The sequence below is a fragment of the Schistocerca nitens genome, chromosome 5 (assembly GCF_023898315.1).
Source record: "Schistocerca nitens isolate TAMUIC-IGC-003100 chromosome 5, iqSchNite1.1, whole genome shotgun sequence".
Taxonomy (NCBI): domain Eukaryota; kingdom Metazoa; phylum Arthropoda; class Insecta; order Orthoptera; family Acrididae; genus Schistocerca; species Schistocerca nitens.
In genome coordinates, this window is record NC_064618.1 from 481,840,540 (window position 1) to 481,860,122 (window position 19,583).

Below are 19,583 nucleotides of genomic sequence, written 5' to 3' on the forward strand. Positions count from 1 at the left end.
TGATGGAAAAACCGTAGTTCGTTGAGGTCGCGCTTTGCTGTTCACTTGCTTCCATTGGTTATCCAGCTTTCGGTGGAGATTTCAGTCTACCAGGATGCTTAACAAGGTAGCAGGACACAGGAGTACTTTCTGTATTCGGAGTTGTCAAGTGTGAAAATATCGTCACACACTTTCATCTCTTTATCGATGCCGATATGTATCTTAATCACTTCCTGCGGAGATTATCATACAGGATGTGACACATACTTGTACACTGAGAATAAACTGTCTTGGATCTAAGCTGAACGTATACGTTCCTGTTTGTTAAACCGTTTCTAGAATATAGTAACCTACATTTTCAGTTTACTCCTAATAACTCCGACATCAGTATTAGTACAGTCCAACACTAGCGTTCTGCAGTTGCTGTGTCAGACTGTATATGCGTGAAAGTGATTATTTCGCTTAATCACATGCTAGAGGACACTCCCAAGAATCATATTTCTGAGGGACGAGCATATACAATTGCACCTTGGCGTCGTAAATAATTTAAGCTTCTGAGTCAATTCAGTCAAAAGATACTGCCATTTATGTCAGCTGTTATGACACAAACTCACTCATCAAAAACCCAAAAGGTGAACTAGCTATGTACATAGTTATGTATGTCCGAGCCCTCATATGAAATTTATGATCCCTATTACTTGATGGTACGTCGAAAAGACAGTGATTAAAATGAAGTTAAGATCAGGAGGAAAAAAGTGAAAGGAAATGAACTGGTCTGTCAGCGCTCACGTGGCGTTATGTGGCTGTCTAGAAGTTCAAACGAAACGAAACACGGAACTGGGCTTCATGAGAATACCGAGAAAAGTTTAAAGATTAAAGAGGCAAAACAATAATCACGAAAGCACTGAAATTTGGAAATATCTGGTAGAACAAATGAAATAATTGTGGTGCTAAAGGAGCAAGACTACGCAAGATCAACGGAGCTATAATCACAAAAAAGCGTGGGAGACCAAGGGAAAGGTTATTATTTAACAACAGATGAAAGAAAAGGAACTAAAGAAATATGTTTCTGGAAACGAACAGTTGCATAGTACCATGCATAATTGATCGCCTTTAATAACATGAAAAAGACACGCGCGCGAAAGGACGAGGTTTGAACAGGCAGAGAAATAGTGTGTAGATTGGAAACGTCTTTGCAAAGTGTAGATACATTTCATGGTCGGCCCTAACACCGTGCAGTTCCCCTGGGCATTCCATAGACGGAGTAGTGTGAGTTTGCGTAAGAACGTTGGGTCACCCACGAAAAGGCGGAGGACATAAATGTTTCTTGTAATAAAAAAAAATCACACATGCGATCTATACATCTTCTGATAACGGGAAATACAACGAAGTATTCCAAGGTTAATAACAGATTACATTTCTTTCCCGTAAATAGGCAGATAGTGTGTACATCAACATCGGTTCAACACCTAAACTCCGCAGGCGACCTTACGATATGTGGCAGATGGTACTTCTGGACCCACTGTGTTTTCCGCACTTCCCTGTGCTAATCGTGAATGGCGCGTGGATAAATAATTGTCCGTGAATCTCCGTATTTTCTCTTAATTTCTCGGATTTTCTCGTGGTCATTTCGCAAGCCCTATGTAGGAGAAAATACTATGTCGTCTGACTACCAGGAACGTAATCTCTCGGAACTTTAATAGTAGTCCTCTCCGCGATGCACAAAAACTCTCCTGTAGCATTTATCACGGACGGTTCATTGAGAGCCTCTGTGCGCCTACTACATGATCTCGTGACGAAACGCGTCCTTCTTCCTTCGATATAAGGATTCCAGGCTGATGAACATTGTTTAAGAATCAGTCGAACTAATGTTTGGCAAGAAAAATCTTTTGTGGATGTCTAACATTTCCTTAAATTCTTCCAGTGAATCTGAGCCAGACATCTGATTTACCTACTATTTGTCTTGTGTAATCATTCCACTTTAGGTACACTGACCTAACACAACACAGAACATTGATTAAAATTCTGCGTTTGCGGCTTTTATGCAGAAGTGCGAGCGTGATGGCTCAGTGGTGAGCGCACTGGACTCTTTCGTGAGGACGGCAGTTCAAATTTTCTTATTGTAATCGAGATTTAGGATTTCCGTGATTTCCATAACTCGGTTAAGGTAAATTCCGGTACGCTGCCTTCGATAGGGCACGGTCGATTTCCTTCCCAAATCCGACCTGTGCTGTCCGTCTCAATTGACCTCGCCGTCAGTGGGATATAAAATCCAAATCTTTTTTCCTTCCTTCCTTCTTTCTTTCTTTCTTTCCTTCCTTCCTTACAGAAAATTAAGTGACATCTGATTAAAACAGCGTAGTAACAAGGAGACTACAAGGCAATCGAATTTTTGTAATTTTTTTATTTATATACATGCCGTCCTTAAAGTTCAGAACTAAAACATCAGTGTCCCAAAGCTGTTCCATGCAGCTCTCAAAAATTCTCGAGAATATAGACTTTGAAGTTCTCCGCGTGACTTCTTCGCTAAAGAGAGTATAATGTTTGACGGGTCACGTGGGTTTTTCGATAGCGCTCGAGACTGACAATTGCTGGATCGCATGTTAGTCTCATTACGGTCACTATTGTTTCAGTTTTCTTCCGTTCAGTTCGAATACCTACGTAATTTAAATATGAAATGCGTCAAATATATGGTAATTAACACGTTTAATTATAATTTTGTATGAAAATTGCATGTTTTTAGCTGAACACTGAAGACGGTTGCCGAAACTAAGATTCCACGCCTCTGGCCACACACTTACACAATTAATAGTACATGCGGAGACGGCCATAGCTCCAGAAGACAAAATATTTTGGCGAATTTGAAAATGATTGAAAGAGAGAAAACGGCTTTTCAAAGGAAGCCTGTGGCTGTAGTAGCGTGTAAGTATACGTTGCCGAAGCATAAAATAGTGTTTTGCGGCGCTTTACGTGGAAAGCTTCTAACACGAAAAAAAACCCTAATGTCGAATTTACGGGGTTCTTTGATGGTGCAAAAACATACTGTAGAAGATCCTTTATGCAGGTTGTTTCAAAATTGCACATGAGAGATGCTTTTGCCTATTACCAGCACATCGTCCTCGAACAAACACCATCGGGGTAGTTCCTGACGAAGCAATGCTACTAGCGGAAGACGTGTTCCATTATACATTACAGGATTTACACGAAAAAAGCTTGCAAAATATAGAGTGTTAATCGTGTTCAGCGAATAGAACGAAGAAATGTTTTCGACGAAAGAAGAAATCAGAAGACATGCAGTTTTCATAAAAAAAATAACGGTATATGTGTTAACAAGCATACCAGGCACCAAGACATATTGGGGCCTTACATAGCACATAGACCAACAAATGTCAACGACAAACGCTTAATTGAACTGTGTAGGTTGTATTAGTTGAAGATCATGTCCACAGTATTCCCTAGAAAGGTAAGATACCAGACCACTTGGCAGTCACCAAACGTTGCTATTGGATCATTTCAAATCGATCATGTTGCAATCAGTGTAAAGAGTAGGAAAGAGATCATGAACGTCAGAGTACGCAAAGGTTGGAATGTTGACTCTGACCATTTCTTCACACAAATAAAGACCAGACTACTACCTAATCGAAAGGTACCTCCTGCTACAATTCCACCAAGGATTATTTTCAAATTCTTTACAGAGAATAAAGAACGCTTCAAAACTGACATCATGCAAAAAGAAATGAAAGACTGGAACCAACTGAGGTCGACTGTAAGCGAGACGACCAAAAACCTCGCTCGAAGGAAGCGACGCCATAGATGGTGGAATTCTGAATGTGACCTTGCAGTTGATGAGCGTGCCACAGCCTGGAGGAAGTGGAACTCGACTGAACGACAAGAAGACTGGGAGAATTTCACAATGGTGAAGAAACTGACAAGCAAGACCATCGGGCATGTGGAGAGATCTTACTATCGACCAAGACTGGAAAAGTTGGACGAAGAATTTAATATGTACAATACCAGAAACTTCGGGCCTTCAAAGAGGAACTATCAGGGTACAAACCACAATGCCTTCACTTTAAGAATACGGCCGGGAAGCCGGTCATTAATAACCGCGAGAACGCGGAAGTTTTGACAAACTATTTTGAGCAATTACTTAAATGTGAAGAGCCCACCGAAAGACTGCCTGTTGAAGATCCTCAAGAGTTACACCTACCATCTGACCCACCAATTATACAGCAAGTTGCTAATGCCATCAACCATCTTAAGCACTGCAAGGCACCTGGGGAAGATGGCATCATTGCAGAAGCTCTGAAAGCAGGTGGAAATACGATCTCAGAGGCCCTACACCTAATCTTGGCCGACTGTTTGGTGACTGGCAGGATCCCTGATGACTGGAAATCAGCTATCATACAACCTTTACATAAGAAAGGCTATCGCAGCGATGTCAGCAACTGCTGCCAATAGGATACAAAGTGCTCTCAAAGATTTTACTGGACAATGTAGAAAGTCAGTGTGATCAAACAGTTTGTGAATATTAAGGAGGATTTCGATGTGGAAGCAGATCTTCAATCTGAAAACCATAAAGGAGTATGAACATCACCGTGGTTTTCGCCGACTTTACGAAAGCTTATGATTCCATCGACCGCCAAACACTCTTCTTAGTATCACAAGAACGAGATGTGGATTACAACACACACACACACACACACACACACACACACACACACACACACACACACACACACACACACTCGTCAAACAGACTCTCACGGATACAGCCTCTAAGGTGAAGTTCAGGGGAGAACTACCTCAGAGTTTCAACATCAAAACGGGAGTACGACAAGATGATGGTGTATCACCCATTCTGTTTAATCTAGAATTTGATAGCCATCAAAACCTGGGAATATACGCTGAGGAATCTAGGAATCAAACCAGTTACCATTGGAGCTGGGACCCGAAGAATCGAGATAAGATGCCCTGCTTTCGCAGATGACATTGCAATCTTAACCAACAACTCGCAGGATGCTGTCATTGCTGTCCAAGCCCTGCATGAGATAGCGGTGAAGTCAGGGTTACAAATATCGTATGGAAGACCAAATACTTTGAGAACCGGCACTCCAGTAACACCCCTTTAACGACTATACATGGAACGATTGGGAGGGTCGATCGCTTTCGTTATCTTGGTGAACGGATCCACCCCAATGGTGGAGACGGCACCTTCATCTTAGAAAGGGGCAACAAACTCAACGCAGCATACTATCTGTCCCACAATCAGTACAACAAGAAGTGTATTTCGGATAATGCTAAGGTATGTCATTACAGAACTGCTGCCAGACCACAGTTTCTGCATGCCGCAGACCCCCTCTCGATGAACAGAAAAGGTGCGATGGATGACCTGGAGAAAGCCGAAAGACGTATTGTCAGAAAAATTCATGGCCCGAGATTGCTCCCAGATGTAACCTACCGACTGAACTCTAATTGTGAACTGTATCAACAGTTAGAATCAGAGAACACCAGTATGCGACGTAGGAGGCTCAAGTTCTGTGGGCACCTACAACGAATGAACTACAATAGGCTTACCAAGAACTTCTCATTGGTTCAAAGATACAAGACTGGAAGTCTGTGGCTTAATGAAGTGCTATAGGGCTTGTATTCGGCTGGGATCTCTGATCTTGAGGTAGAATATCGTTGCAAATCTTGTGCTATGGTAGAGCCTTGGACACCACCTCCTAGAGTCCCTAAACGTCGGAAGCCCCTTTCACAGAAGTGGAAGGAGAAATTATCAGCAGGGCTCAAGACATAGAGAGATCATCGAAGAAGAACTAGTCATAAGCACTCCTTAGTGGGCTTAAATCAAATAATGATAAATTTTATGTTTAAACGACGTAGGTATTCGAACTGAACGAAAATTAAAAGCGAGAAACATTAATGACTGAAACCTGACACGAACCAGCGACCCCGTCTTGAACGCTACCGATAACGCCAAGCAGCCATCGAAAAGTGTCCTCCCTTCCGTTAATTAAAGTCGCGCGGAGAAATAGAAAGTTGATTTTCTTGAGAATTTTTGAGAGTTGCATGAAACTGCTTTGAGTGATCGATAATAGAGTTGTGAAAATGAACAGCCGCTTTGGCAGATATATATTACAACGTATACCATAAAGTCATTTCAATCTTGAAAGGACTAGTTAGTACGTCGTATGTGATGGAAGTGGAACGAATGGCAGGTAGCGAGTGGAGGTAGCGAGTGGAGGCAGCTGGTGCAACAGGTGGCAGACGCGGCGGTAGCCGTAGATTTCGTGGCCGGCTGGCTGGACACACGAGTGGACGTCGGCAATCCGACACCCGCCCCCCTGCCTGCCTGCCTGCCTCTCGCTCGCACCGCTTCTGTCGCCGCACGCATGCCGGGCTGGCCGTTGGGTTGGCCGCCCCGCTGCTCGCGCTGCGTCACGCACTCTGCGCCCGCCTTGTAACGTTCAACTAGTGCCCCTTAGCAGCTGCATACCGCTATCGTATTCACTTCTCTCTAGCAGCTAAACGTTACGTCTACAGATTGCTGCTCACATGAAAGTACCGATTTGAAACCGAAGGCGCCCCTAGTCACCACTTACAGCTGGAATCTGTCTCTTCACTTATTATTATTGTTGTTGTTCGTGGTGGTGGTCGTCGTCGTCGTGGTCGCTATTATTACTGTGTGATGGTTTGGCCTTTAGCAGCCGTGCTAAGCGCGCGCGCACGCACGCACACGGGCCAACATACAGTGCAGTTAGTCACTAATTGTTGTGACTTAATTCGCAATTGCTGTGTTGATTCAAAAAATACTAAAATTTTGTTTATAGTTAGAATTTACCTTCCTAACAAAATAGTAGAGTATTACTATATCCCGAAAAAAATTAAAACTGCTTTTTTATAGTAGTGAACAATACCGTAGTAGACTAGGTCAAACGTTTTAATTATGGGTGATTTTAAATCAATACCAGTGTGATCACGACATGGACCAGAAAGTAAAAATTTGAAAACAATTATGGAGCATAAAACATACTTTAGAACGAGACATACAAAATAACACTAGTTAAAATATTTTTTGGATGCATACACTACATAGACTACCAAAGTGGGTCGTGAGTCATTTACAAACGACAATAACGTAAGATCCAGGCTGCTGAAATGGGATCTTAGTGCTGTGAAAGGCTGTACCAGAGAAGACAGATTTAAAAAGCAGCGAGATTAGAGAGGAATTACACGTATTTAACGTAAGAAACAAAACTGAATGCAGCAGAAGAAAATAGAGTGGACATTTCGAAAGAATGAAGATCAGCAGACTACCTTACAGAGTCTAATTCAGTTGGCTGGAGAAATATGAGAAGGCCAAGTAAGAGATGGGCATCGGAACAGACAACGACCTGATACTTAAAGTGCAGATGCAGAAGAAGTCAAATTTATAACTTACTATATAAATGAGAAATTCAGTTTAATGATCTAAAGCAGTTCAACCAATAACTGTGGTTGACTGACCACAGGGCTAAAAAGAACGGAACAGCTACTATGCAACACACTAAATCCTCCTCTGTAAAAGCACTACACAAGATTTTATAACTTGTACCGCACTCCTCTCTTCACCTAAAACAGAGGTCATACCGCAACTTAGATTTGCTTGTTCCATCTTGTCAGAATATAAAATCATGCACACCAGAGGCATCCCAGACTGAGGGGGGGGGGGGGGGGGGGGAGTCGGCTTCTGCTGGAGTATGAAGCAATGAGTTAATGTGTCGCACTGGGAGCCACAGCCGGGCTGTTAGCTTCACTGAGTGCAGCTTTTCGTCCGTTAGTCAGCCACATCGCCTCTCAGCTACATGGCTGTCTGAGTAAACAGCGAAATGACAGCCTATAGGGAAGTGGCACATTGCACCATGTGTTCATTGCAGGCCTTCTTAAACAACCCTTGATGAAAGTTGCACCTGTGGCCGGAAGGAAATTATGAAAAATGTTACTAGCTGATTATCATTCACAACATACGACAGTGATATAAAAGAAATGATCACACGCCATATATATATGAGGATCGCAAATGGAGAAAATAATGTGGAAAAATAATGCATCGTTCATACTTTCATGTACAATACAATCCACTTTTATTGCTGATTTTGCGAGTAATAAAATGTTTTACAATGTTAATAGCCTCGTTATTTGCCGGAAGTTATTCGTCACGACTAAGTGACGTTATTTATTTCAGAAGAACTAATAGCTGTCACTGAGTTTCTGTTCAGCGCGCGCGTGTACACACACACACACACACACACACACACACACACACACAGAGAGAGAGAGAGAGAGAGAGAGAGAGAGAGAGAGAGAGAAGGGAGGGGTGGGGACAAACAAAATTAAATCATTGAGGAGCAACGAGCAAAACCCCAAAAGCATATAAATTCTTCCTCGATTAGGCCTTGGGATATGTCATCCTTGTAACGATTTGGTCTCACAAGTTTCCTAGAACCATTCATATTATCAACTCTCTCTCTCTCTCTCTCTCTCTCTCTCTCGTGGTGCACAGTTATGGGGTGGTCTCAGATTCGGCAGAGGGGGCGGGGTCCAAGCCCACCCTCCAGCACTCGAGGATAAGTCATACGTGCGATCCTCATTCCCCGTGAGTCAGTCGGTGTGTATGCTGCGTGTGTTTTTCAAAAAACCGCGGCAGATTACTGCTTCGCTGAAACATAGCTTGTTATTAGTCTCCAGTGACTTAATTACTGACGAGACGTTAATTCACAATATTTCATGCTGTTTTTCTTATTTTGGCAGTGTCGCAGAGTATTTTAATTGCCTGACCGGTACATCAACACATTCGTGTACACATGATTCGTAAGATGTGAGGTTCGAATGGTGTTCCAGTTACCCAACCACCTTGTTTGAGTATTGCTCGAAACATTTTCGTATGATAACTTCACCAGGCAGTACCAACGGAACATAAAGGCATTAATTCTTATTATTTAGTTTTTTTATTCCTGTATTCTATTAAACTAGTAAATCTTTTTTACTTGGCCGCTGTGCTTCATTGACAATATAACTCTTCGTGCGAAGCAAAAATTATAATGTAAATGGTAATTGATGATGATGATGATGATGATGATGATGATGATGATGATGATGATGATAGTAATGCTGAAATACTGTTTTTCTTTGTATCCTTTGCTGTTGCGTTCTGAAAAGTGTAGACATGTAATTCTGTTTCTGGTTAATGTTTCTGTTAAATTTTGAATATTGCCATTTACCTAGTGTAAACGTTTGTATTAGCTGTATGGTCCATGCGTGTAGCGGTATAGTGATGGTGGTGTTCACGTTGCAGAAACGCGAACCCGTGCCCCTGGTGGTGAAGCAGGAGCGCGTCGATGGCGGGGACTCGTGTGTACCCGGCTCCGGCCCCAATTCGTGCTCCATGCAGAAGGTGCCTTCGCTGTCTGACCTCAGCGACCCCGAGAGCTCGCTCGGTGAGTACTTTGCTACCTACTCTGCATGTCGTATATACTAATAAGATGCTCTGCCAAGGGATGGAAGCGATCTCGTATGTGGAAAAACAGTAGCCATGAGATAAAAAGCAGCACCGGTTGCTTCAGTTCCTCGTATGATTTGTGCTATTGTGTCATAAAACATGGGGACACAATCCGACTTCACCTTCGGAGTGACACAGGAGGAGAGCGTCTCCCGTAGCAACGAGAGTGGCTACGAGTCCAAAATGGGGCGTTCTTCTTACGGACTTCCCATCGCGGTCCGTTGCTGGTCACACGGATGTCATTCGACCGGCGCAAGACGATCGAAATTCGTACCTCAGCGTTCCTTAAGTCTCCGTACATACTTCGGAAAACAATGGGAAGTGCGTCATGCGAGGTACTTAGAACGAGTATCAACCACTGACTTTTGACAACGAAGCATACTTGGGCACATTTTGAGAACCGGGTCACTCAATTCACAAAACTGAAAAAATTTCACTGAAAGAGGGTCCGAAATTTTCCGTTTTCGAGTTCATATCAAAAGATATTGGTGTAATCATTAAGAGCCAACCTCGATGGTCTTCATTGGACTGGATCCGCAGCTGCGATGAATTATTTGTGATTTAGTGCCGCCAGCAGCAGTCATTTTTATTTCATTGGTTGTTCGTATATACAGTTTTGCTTTTAGATAATTATCAAGTATGTATACAGCAAAAGCACCATAGATTCAATATATTAAACACTTAAAAATCAAACATAAACAAGTCAGATATTAGGGTATGTTAGTGATGTATAACTTACTTTACAACAAATTCAGTGATGGCACATTATGCCATTAAAAAGTCTCTGCTCATGTCTAAATAGCGTTGCCTATGGTTGCAGATGTCGTAACTGTTATAAAAATGGAATCACTAACTCAGTTGTCGCGGGAGAACATCATAGTTTTAAAAACTATATGCATTTCGTGTTCCATCGCACTAAACAAAGATTTCAAGGCCACACACTGTTCAACGTGGATATGCGACTACTAACCACAGATCTCTTCCAAAGATCTTACGCTTAGGCGTACACAGAGCCGAAGTACTCAACGTACAAAGATGGTGGATAAGGGTGTTATTCTGTCATGTACACACACAGGTTGTGAAAGGGATAAAATTAAAATAAAAGCCGAGGTGTAAAGTTTAGCTGTCGAATATCTAAAATGCTAAAAATTATGCTAGTGTTCCATGAGCTGGTGACGTTGTGAACAGTTATTGTGGGCTGTAGTATGTAAATAGTCAACATGCCAAAGACCTTCAGATAGTGACTAAACGAGTTTTTTTTATTTGTCCTGCCTTTACATGTTTTTACTCTTAATTTTGGTACGAGAATACCACCTCCAAATTTTGTGTTTTTTGGTGCACTGTGTATATTGATATGGTACTTACTTGAGATAAAAACGGGAAGAACAGAATCTATATAGTGTGTGGCTTGGATGCTCTGAGTGTAACGAGAGATAGTTGTCCGCTTTCTAAGCGAGATATTTCTCAACGTATTTGAAAGTTTGGTGTCTGCTCTTCCAGACATGTCCGAAAGAACAGACATCACGCATTCATATAATTTGATTGGCCTAGCCGGGATGCACAAATACGTCCGACCTCCTGTGCGAATTTCAGAGAGCGAACGTGGAGGAAATGGACAGGGACTGCAGATAGGTGGCACTCGATGGGAATGTGAGTCGGCCGTGAGGCGTGCCGAGTTAGTCCACGCAGTTGCGATAACGCTGTGTCCCGGATGGCGCAGTGGCTAACGCAACAGCCTCGTAAGCAGGAGATCCTGTTTTCGAATCACGATACGGTACACATTTTCATTCGTTGCCGCTGATTCCGCCTAATGTCCCCGTGCAACTGACAGCAGTGATCACCTCCCCTCCCTTTCCTTGTGTTTATTTTCTTCCCCTCTCCACCTTCGATTTACACTTTTCTCAACGTATTCGCGCCTTGCAGAAATACGTGCGCGTGGTTCCTTTGAAAGGGAATGACTGATTTCCTTTCATATCTTTTCTCAATCCGACCTTGTCCCTCGTTTCTAAAGACTCCGCCATTGATTGAACATAATCACCCTTCGTTCTTCCAGTACCACGAATGTTCGTTGCGAGATGGGCAACTTCGATTTCCATATCCCGCCATTGGTCCATAAGATGCTTGTTGCACCATACCAGATACTGTATGCAGAAACCACACTGGGCTGTGGAGCAGTGGACGGTCGTCTTACGGCGATTACCTCATGGGATTCCGACTGAAGACTGTGATTCAACGGAGCCTACCGAGGAGTTCAGTTGGAATTTCTGCTGCGATATATGCATCTCCGTTCTCTTTCTCGAGGATTGGGCTTTACTCTTTTTGCTCCAAATGGAAAAGTGAAGGCAGATGGCTTACAGAAGTGGCTATGCCAGATAACCGTGAGCGGTGCCTGCTCTAGTATGAACACTGCATGCGTCAGTCGGCCGCTGTGGCCGAGCGGTTCTAGGCGCTTCAGTCCGGAACGGCGCGACTGCTACGGGCGAAGTTTCGAATCCTGCCTCGGGCATGGATATGTTTGATGTCATTAGGTTAGTTATGTTTAAGTAGTTCTAAGTTCTAGGGGACTTATGACTGCAGATGTTAAGTCCCATAGTGCCCAAAGCCATTTGAACCATTTTGCAACCGTCAACTGGGTAATAATGACTGAGTTCACACAGGGAGGTTTGCTTTCATAGTTTATTCTATCGAGTGTACACTTTGTCATGGGAAAAATTTTTGATATTACAATTTCTTCGTTACGACATAAATTGTAATATGCGAATACGTAAGATACTGAGCATTAGTATTCATCTTCATTATCGTGGTACGATTTTCAGTCGGAGGTGAAGATTAATTCTGAATTTCCATGAGATGGTTGACGTCGGATGTTTGCTAGATGGGAACAAGGATGCCCAAGACGAAAGTGGTGAATTATTCACTTTAAACTATGAAGGCGATGCAGCTGCCGACGCACTATTAAGCATGTATTATTCCAAACAGATGCAGCTAAGACCGAGCGCCGCAAAGAGGGGCACTCGCGTATACCGATAGCTGTCAGGAACCGGTGCGCAGCTCAGTCAGTCAGCCAGCGAACCTTACACAATACTTCGGCTGAGTACGATCCTGTAAACAGGGCACGTTTAGACAAGATAGCAATCCGCACACATTTAAATACCCAATTTTTGTAACTACATCATCTCATCGTCGAAATTATTCCAACAAAGATCAAACGCTGTTTAGAAATCTCACTTCTCTTCCAGTTTGCGGAATTACCGATTCACCTGTGATATATTTTCTCCGTCATAACAGTACTTGTTAAATATAGCATAATGCATTAAGAAGGGGATATATTTGTAAAAGAACAGTATTTCGGCAGAAACGTCCTGAGGTAGATAATTGGCGGTTGGCAAATATTTAAATGTAGTTCTTTGTCGGTATGTTGTTGTTATACCTTAGATAATGTGAGAGAATATTAATAAAATTATGTTTATAAAATACTGTAAGCCCAGTGGAATACTAATTGTAAATCTTTCTTCAAAGAATAGGTTTTATACTAGTTTATTACTGTGTATATGATTATTTCAACGACTGTCGTTGTATTATAAGTGCCACGTGCCAGGTTGTCGCATTTTAACCGTCAGAGTTGATAATGATATTTTCGAAAGCAGTTACGAAATTTTAGTAATTAAAATGTTTATCAGACTACACGATACACTTCTCCCTACTTCTACTTACACATTATTAACAATTACGTAAGTAATAGACGTTATTGGCAGGAGAATCTTTCAGAAGTGCTATTAGCCAATTACTATGTAGGTGGACTGTTACAGTTCGGAGAATAATTTTAAAAAATTGGTACGCTTATTGCTGAGATATCCGATGGCTAGGACAGCTTGTTAGGTGTCTGACCCTCCAAGCTGTTGGGGATTTTCCTCCACTGTTGTTCTCGCATAGTCACATTGTCGTGATGTAATAGAACATTTATAGCGAGCAGTGTGCACTACTTACCTTACAGCTTTTTATGCACTTCTTCCGACAGCAATGTGCTTCTCGATTCGAATTCTGGAGGTTCAGATCCACATCAGACTATCACATTCGCATAGTCCTCAGCGGTCCGTACTTAGTAAATTCAGGTGATGGCCAGTACAATACCGTCAACAAGGTCAGTACCTGTTGTCTTCTCTAATCTCGTTCGTGAAGAGGAAACAGATCTGTATACCAATATATGCCCTGAAATTCAAATATATAAAACTCGGACCTTTTTGTATAAGATTTTCACATAAATTTCCCAGCATTCATTTATATCAAAAGTCTACTTTCGAAAAAATGAAAAAAGATGTGTTTATCGGTCAACAGGTCAGATAACCTTTGAACAACACTCAACGTGATGAGCTCTAAAAGGAAAAAAGAAAACTCCATGGCAAACCTTAAAAGAAGGGTGCAAGTGGCTTTCTGCAACACTTAAAAGCAGAAAATTCCTAAGAGCTTGAGGGTTACATGATATGGTTCTACGAAGAGCCGCACTGTAATATGCCATGAAAAACGCTTTTATGAAATCGGACTGAAATTCTGTCGCGCCATAATGTGGTTATGAAATTCGACTCTGACGTATGATTCGTTTAATGGCTGCAACACCGTGGATCTTTCGGAAGTCGCAAATGACAGTTTCACTGGTGAAACAAATATAGAATGGTGAATTGGGGGCTGCCATGTTAAATGATCATTGATATATGGTAAGAGAACTGTTGGAAGACAGTAAGCCTACCAGAGGCAGGCCAAAAAGAGTGCCTTAAAACATTTTACTTCTTTTCACTTTTTCCGTCGTCTCTTGTAAAATACATACAATAAGTCATTGTCGGAAAGTGAGAGCCAATCAATAAATTCCAGCCTCTTCTTCGGATTTTGTGATAAAAAAATGTAAACAATTCATAGTCGTTCTTGTGTATATTATTATGTATTATTATAGAATCAAAACCTCCGAGAGAAAAAGTCTTAGTGCCATTGATCGAACCAAAAGCAGCTACAAAAACAAATCAACGTCCAGTAACGTCATTGTTGTATAGTGATACAGCCAGAGGCCCTATATGCAGATGAATGGCTCGCTATGAATAGAAAAGATCAGCTCAAGAAATAAGGGAAAGACAGATCTAGAGGAGAATGTTAGGTGCATTCAGAGAGAAGAATCGTGAACTGTAGACACACGTAGGAAAGATAATAGAGACCACTCCTAGGACGTGGATTGCTTGTTTGAATTCTACATGATTGAGCTACCGGATATTCCGCTACTTTCCAGCAAGAAAACCAAGGAGGTAGAGTAGGTATCTAGCAACTCACTCCGTTTAAGAAGAAACCCCGTGAGCACCACGCTTTCCAAAAAACTAAAAACAGGAGTATCGTGGAATGAAGCGAGGAAGGAACAGCACAGGAAGAGGGCACTAGGTTAAAGTTATATCCCATGCACGAGGAAGAGGAACAGTACAATTTACACAGCTTGGTCTGTAAATGACGTATACGATAAGGAGAACAGCTTTTCAGAATTTCTATATCAGTGATACACATCCTCAAGATGCTACGTATTAAATAAAGTTTACGTAGTTTCACGCATTGTACCTTGTGGTGCATCTGAGCGTACGAACGTCCTCTGGACAGATCGTAGACAGTGTCTGAAGAAAAGCAAGCATCCAGCAGGTGCTGAGGCGTCGCGCAAAAACAAAACTTTCGTTGGCATAGCTATTTGCGTGTGTGTTTTTTTGCGCTCACGGTGAGGCAGGTGGCGCCGCTTGGCTAGAGCAGGCGAGGCGAGGCCAGGCGTAGCTGGCTGGCATTGATTTAGCGTGTCGCGGCCGCCTGATGAGGATGCTGGCGATTATTCTATTAGGCGGGCGCGGGGCGGCCCCTACCACAGGGCTGCCACCTCACCTACTCCCTGCACAAAACGACATCTCACAATTGTGGAACGCTACTGTCTAGCAGTAATCCGACCGGTACCTATAACTGCAATTTCTACTCCTATGAATGTAACGGTCCAATAGCTCTGTAGTTTCGGCCATCAGCTTTGTGACTGGTTTGTTGCAATTCCCTATTCCTTTAGCTTGCCAGCCATCCTCTTCATTCGGTATAGCTGCTGCGTGGTACGCTGTCAGAGGTCTTTTATATACAGCGACGGAAAAAATCGCAACACCAAGGAATTATACGACGTATGCGGAAGTAGGGAGGCGTGTTTCTACATTTGAAAGATGTCTATCCAAAATTCGCACTAGTTGCATAACAGTTGTGCTAGTAGTGCCACTTTGGGGATACAGATAAAATTTGCTGCAAACACACGCTGTAACGGTCGTGAGCGTTAATTACCTTCGAGATTACACGTGGCGAGTTGATGTTAGTCAAGAATGCATTTAACGCGACAAAGACGCTGTTATGAGCAGCATGCTGAGTTTGAACGATGTCGTGTAAAAGGGCTACGAGAAACTGGATGTTCCTTCTGCGATATTGCAGAAAGAATCGGCAGGAATGTAGCCACTGTAAGTAATTGATGGCACGATGGTTACGAGAACGTACGGTCGCAAGAAGACCGGGTTCCGGACGGCCACGTGACAGTACCGAGAGAGAAGACACTCGTGTTATGCGTATGGCTCTGATCCATCGTATTGCATCTGCATCAGCAGCCTGAGCAGCAGTTAGCTCCACAGTGACACAACGAACTGTTGCTTCAAGGACAGCTCCGAACCAGGCGCCCTGTAGCATGCATTCCACTGACCCCAAACCACCCCATTTGCGAATTCACTGGTGTAAAGCGAGAGTTCATTGGAGCTGAGTGGTCAGCGCGACGGAATGCTGTACCTAACGGCCCGAGTTCGATTCCTGGCTGGATCGGAGATTTTCTCCGCTTAGGGACTGGATGTTTTGTCCTTTTCATCGTTTCATCACAATCGACACGCAAGTCGCCCAAGTGGCGTCAACTTGAAAGACTTGCACCTGGCGAACGGTCTACCCGACGGGAGGCCCTAGCCACACGGCATAAAGAATATTGGAGGACAAGATGAAAGTCTCTTGTGTTTTCTGATGAAAGCTGGTCTCCCTCGGTGGCAGTGATGGCCGTGTGTTGGTCAGGAGAGGAGGCCAGTAAAGGGCGTGCAACCAACCTGTGTGCGTGTTACACACAGAGGGCCTACACCTGCAGTTATAGTGTGGGGAGCGATTTCGTATGACAGCAGAAGCACTGTCGTGGTTTTCCCGCGTATACCCTGACTGTAAATCTGTACATCAGTCTGTTGATTCGACCTGTTCAGCTGCCGTTCATGGACACGGTGTGTTTTCCAACAGGAAAACGCTCGACAACATACCGCTGTTGGAACCCAACACGCTCTACATAGTGTCGACACGTTGCCTTGGCCTGCTCCATCACCAGATCTGTTTCCAATCGAGCATCTATGGAACATCATCAGACGACAACTCCAGCATTATCCACAAACAACGTTAATCGTCCCTGTACTGACCGATCAAGTGTAAGAGGTATGGATCTCTTTTCAATAGACTGACATCCGACCCTTGTACAACACAGTGCATACACGTTTGCATCCTTGCGTTCAACATTCTGGCGGTTACACCTGTTATTAATGTACCAGCATTTCATCTTTGCAATGTCTTACCTCGCTCTTACATTAACCTATGATCTTCCAATGTTAATCATGCAAATATATTATCTAGACAAATGTATTCCCGGAATTTAATTACTCTGCATTAATTATTTTTTGGTGTTGCGATTTTTTCCGTCAGTGTATATTTCTTTCCATATGACATTTAATCCATAACATTAAACGACTGCAACTACTTTCTGCAGCCTTATTAACAGAAAACATATAGAAATGAAAGAAAGCGAGAAGAGTGAAGCAGAAGCGAAAGAAAAACCCACCATTCCTGGACCCTTTGTAGCCACTATTCTGTTACAATGAAAATCAGCAGCCTTGAAATTCAGTAAGTAACCTACTCATCAGTGCCCCACTCGGTCATCATCTCTACCCGAACTTTGAATGTTCAGATTTGCTTTCCCTTCTCATTGTTCCCTTGTTGAACTCCTCTAGGTGGTTCTGGCGATACAAGGTGTATTATATGTAATAGCGAAAAGTGACATGTGTGAAAGTATAGAACAATAGAAGCAAAAACGTTCCAGTAAATGTGGATCCGCAATGACCCGTTGGCGAGATAATTTAGAATATGTGATTATGAGCCGCAACTGATTGCAGCACGAAGTACTTAGTTAGATTCTCATCCAACTGGCTGAAATATCTCGAAGGATCCATGGTTGAGGAATGTGCTACAAGCGTGGTGGGGTACGGGTCCATTTTGCTGTTGATGTAGGACGACGTCCAACGCGCCAGTTTGGTACATGTTAGGTTGGTCGAGGTGGACCTGATCGTTGGCCTCCAACATTATCTGACCTCAGTCCCATGGATTTTTCTGTCTAGAGTCATCTCAGAAGTGAAGAGTACAGCACTCCCGTTGATGTCACTGAATAGCTGGAGCAGCGAATTATACAGTCTTGTCACGATGATCCGTGACTTACTAGAGAAGGGAGTGCACTACTGCATACAAATGCAAAGTTGACATGTGGAACACCAGTCTTAACATCTTAAAGTGTACAGTAAATTGTAAATAGAACGTGCTGAATTAGTATTGTATTCCTTATTTAGGTAAACCACAGCTGAAATTTTAGTCCAGTTATTTGGGAAGTTAATCGAAAGATTTACTAATGAAATACTGGAATTTTGTTACTAACTAAGGCAATATTTTCTGCTGAAACCAGTGGCGGCTCGTAACCATACATTTGCAATTATCTCGCAAACGGCTTATTTGGGGATCCATGTTTACTGGAAATTCTTCGCTTCTATTGTCGTATACTTCCACACTTTTCGATTTTCGCCACTAATTATAATACATACTGTCTACTCATATTTATGCGTGCCCCTCCAATGTTTTCGGCTAAGACTCATGTAATGTCTGTCCAAACTTTCTCTCTCTCCGTTTCCTTATGTTCTTAACTGCACGTTTTTTCTTTGACTCGCTGGGGAAAGTTTTCTATTCTTACTCGATCAGTCCATTTGATCTTCAACAGTCTCCTGTAATATAGCACTTCAGAGACTTTTCTTCGTTTCATTTATGTCGTCTCCATTGTCCATATTCCGCTCCGATACACAGCTTTGCTCCAGACATTGCTTTGGATGACTATTTTTGCGGTTCAAGGTTTATTTTCGGATGTTAGCAGGTGTTTCTTTTTACAGAAAGCTATTTTACCTTGTGCAGTTCTTGCTATTATGTCCTCCTTGCATGTTCCGTCAATATCTGTTCTATTTCCTAGATATTAAAGTTCATCCTTAAATAACCTTACGGTCTCGTAATTATGTAAGTGAGGGGTAAAATTTCCACCCGTTGTGATCAGACAAGTGCCATATAATCAGTTCGTTCTCCTAATCAGTGTAGATTCATACAAATCAGGCAACGTCCCTACATCAGTAACTGCTCTGGTTTTGGAGCGAGGCGGCACGATCTTTCTTCGGCGTTCTCTTGGTTCTATTTTGCAAGTTATCGCCCCATCATACGTTTCCTGGAACGAAGAACTCTGTATTCCACGGAACAGAATATATCGCTTCATTCCTATCTTATCTGATGACCTTACGTGTAGACAGTTACGAATGTGGATCAGACTGTTACTGGGCAACAGGACCATCTGTACTGTCTAGGCATCCTGTTCCAGACTAACTGAAACCGTAACATCTCAGAAACTCATCAAATGCCTCCCTGATCTTTTGACTCTCTTATTGCAGAGAGGGATAGGTCCACTTAATACATAGGTTCCGATTAGAGAAGACAATCGCCCCTTCTATTCTTTCTAAAGAACCGCCCACTGTTCGCCTTAAGCGATTTAGGGAAACCTCGGGAAACACAAATATGGACAGCTGTACGGATATTCGACCCTCCGTCCTCCTGAAAGCGAGTCCAGTGTCTTACCACTACGCAAACTCGCTGGTAATGCAAAAGAGGGGCATGAATTAATTTCATCTACAGTATTAACAGCTATATTTAGCCA

General features: G+C 42.7%; 1 protein-coding gene across 4 annotated transcripts in view; it reads left to right on the forward strand.

The window, feature by feature from the left end:
* LOC126260016 (ETS-like protein pointed) overlaps nucleotides 1-19,583 on the forward strand; it is an 840,855-nt gene that overhangs the window by 225,725 nt on the left and 595,547 nt on the right. For all 4 annotated transcript variants that reach the window (XM_049957178.1, XM_049957179.1, XM_049957181.1 and 1 more), the window contains one exon: nucleotides 9,317-9,458. In XM_049957178.1, coding sequence (XP_049813135.1) covers nucleotides 9,317-9,458 — 142 coding nt within the window. The remainder of the gene's footprint in view (nucleotides 1-9,316; nucleotides 9,459-19,583) is intronic.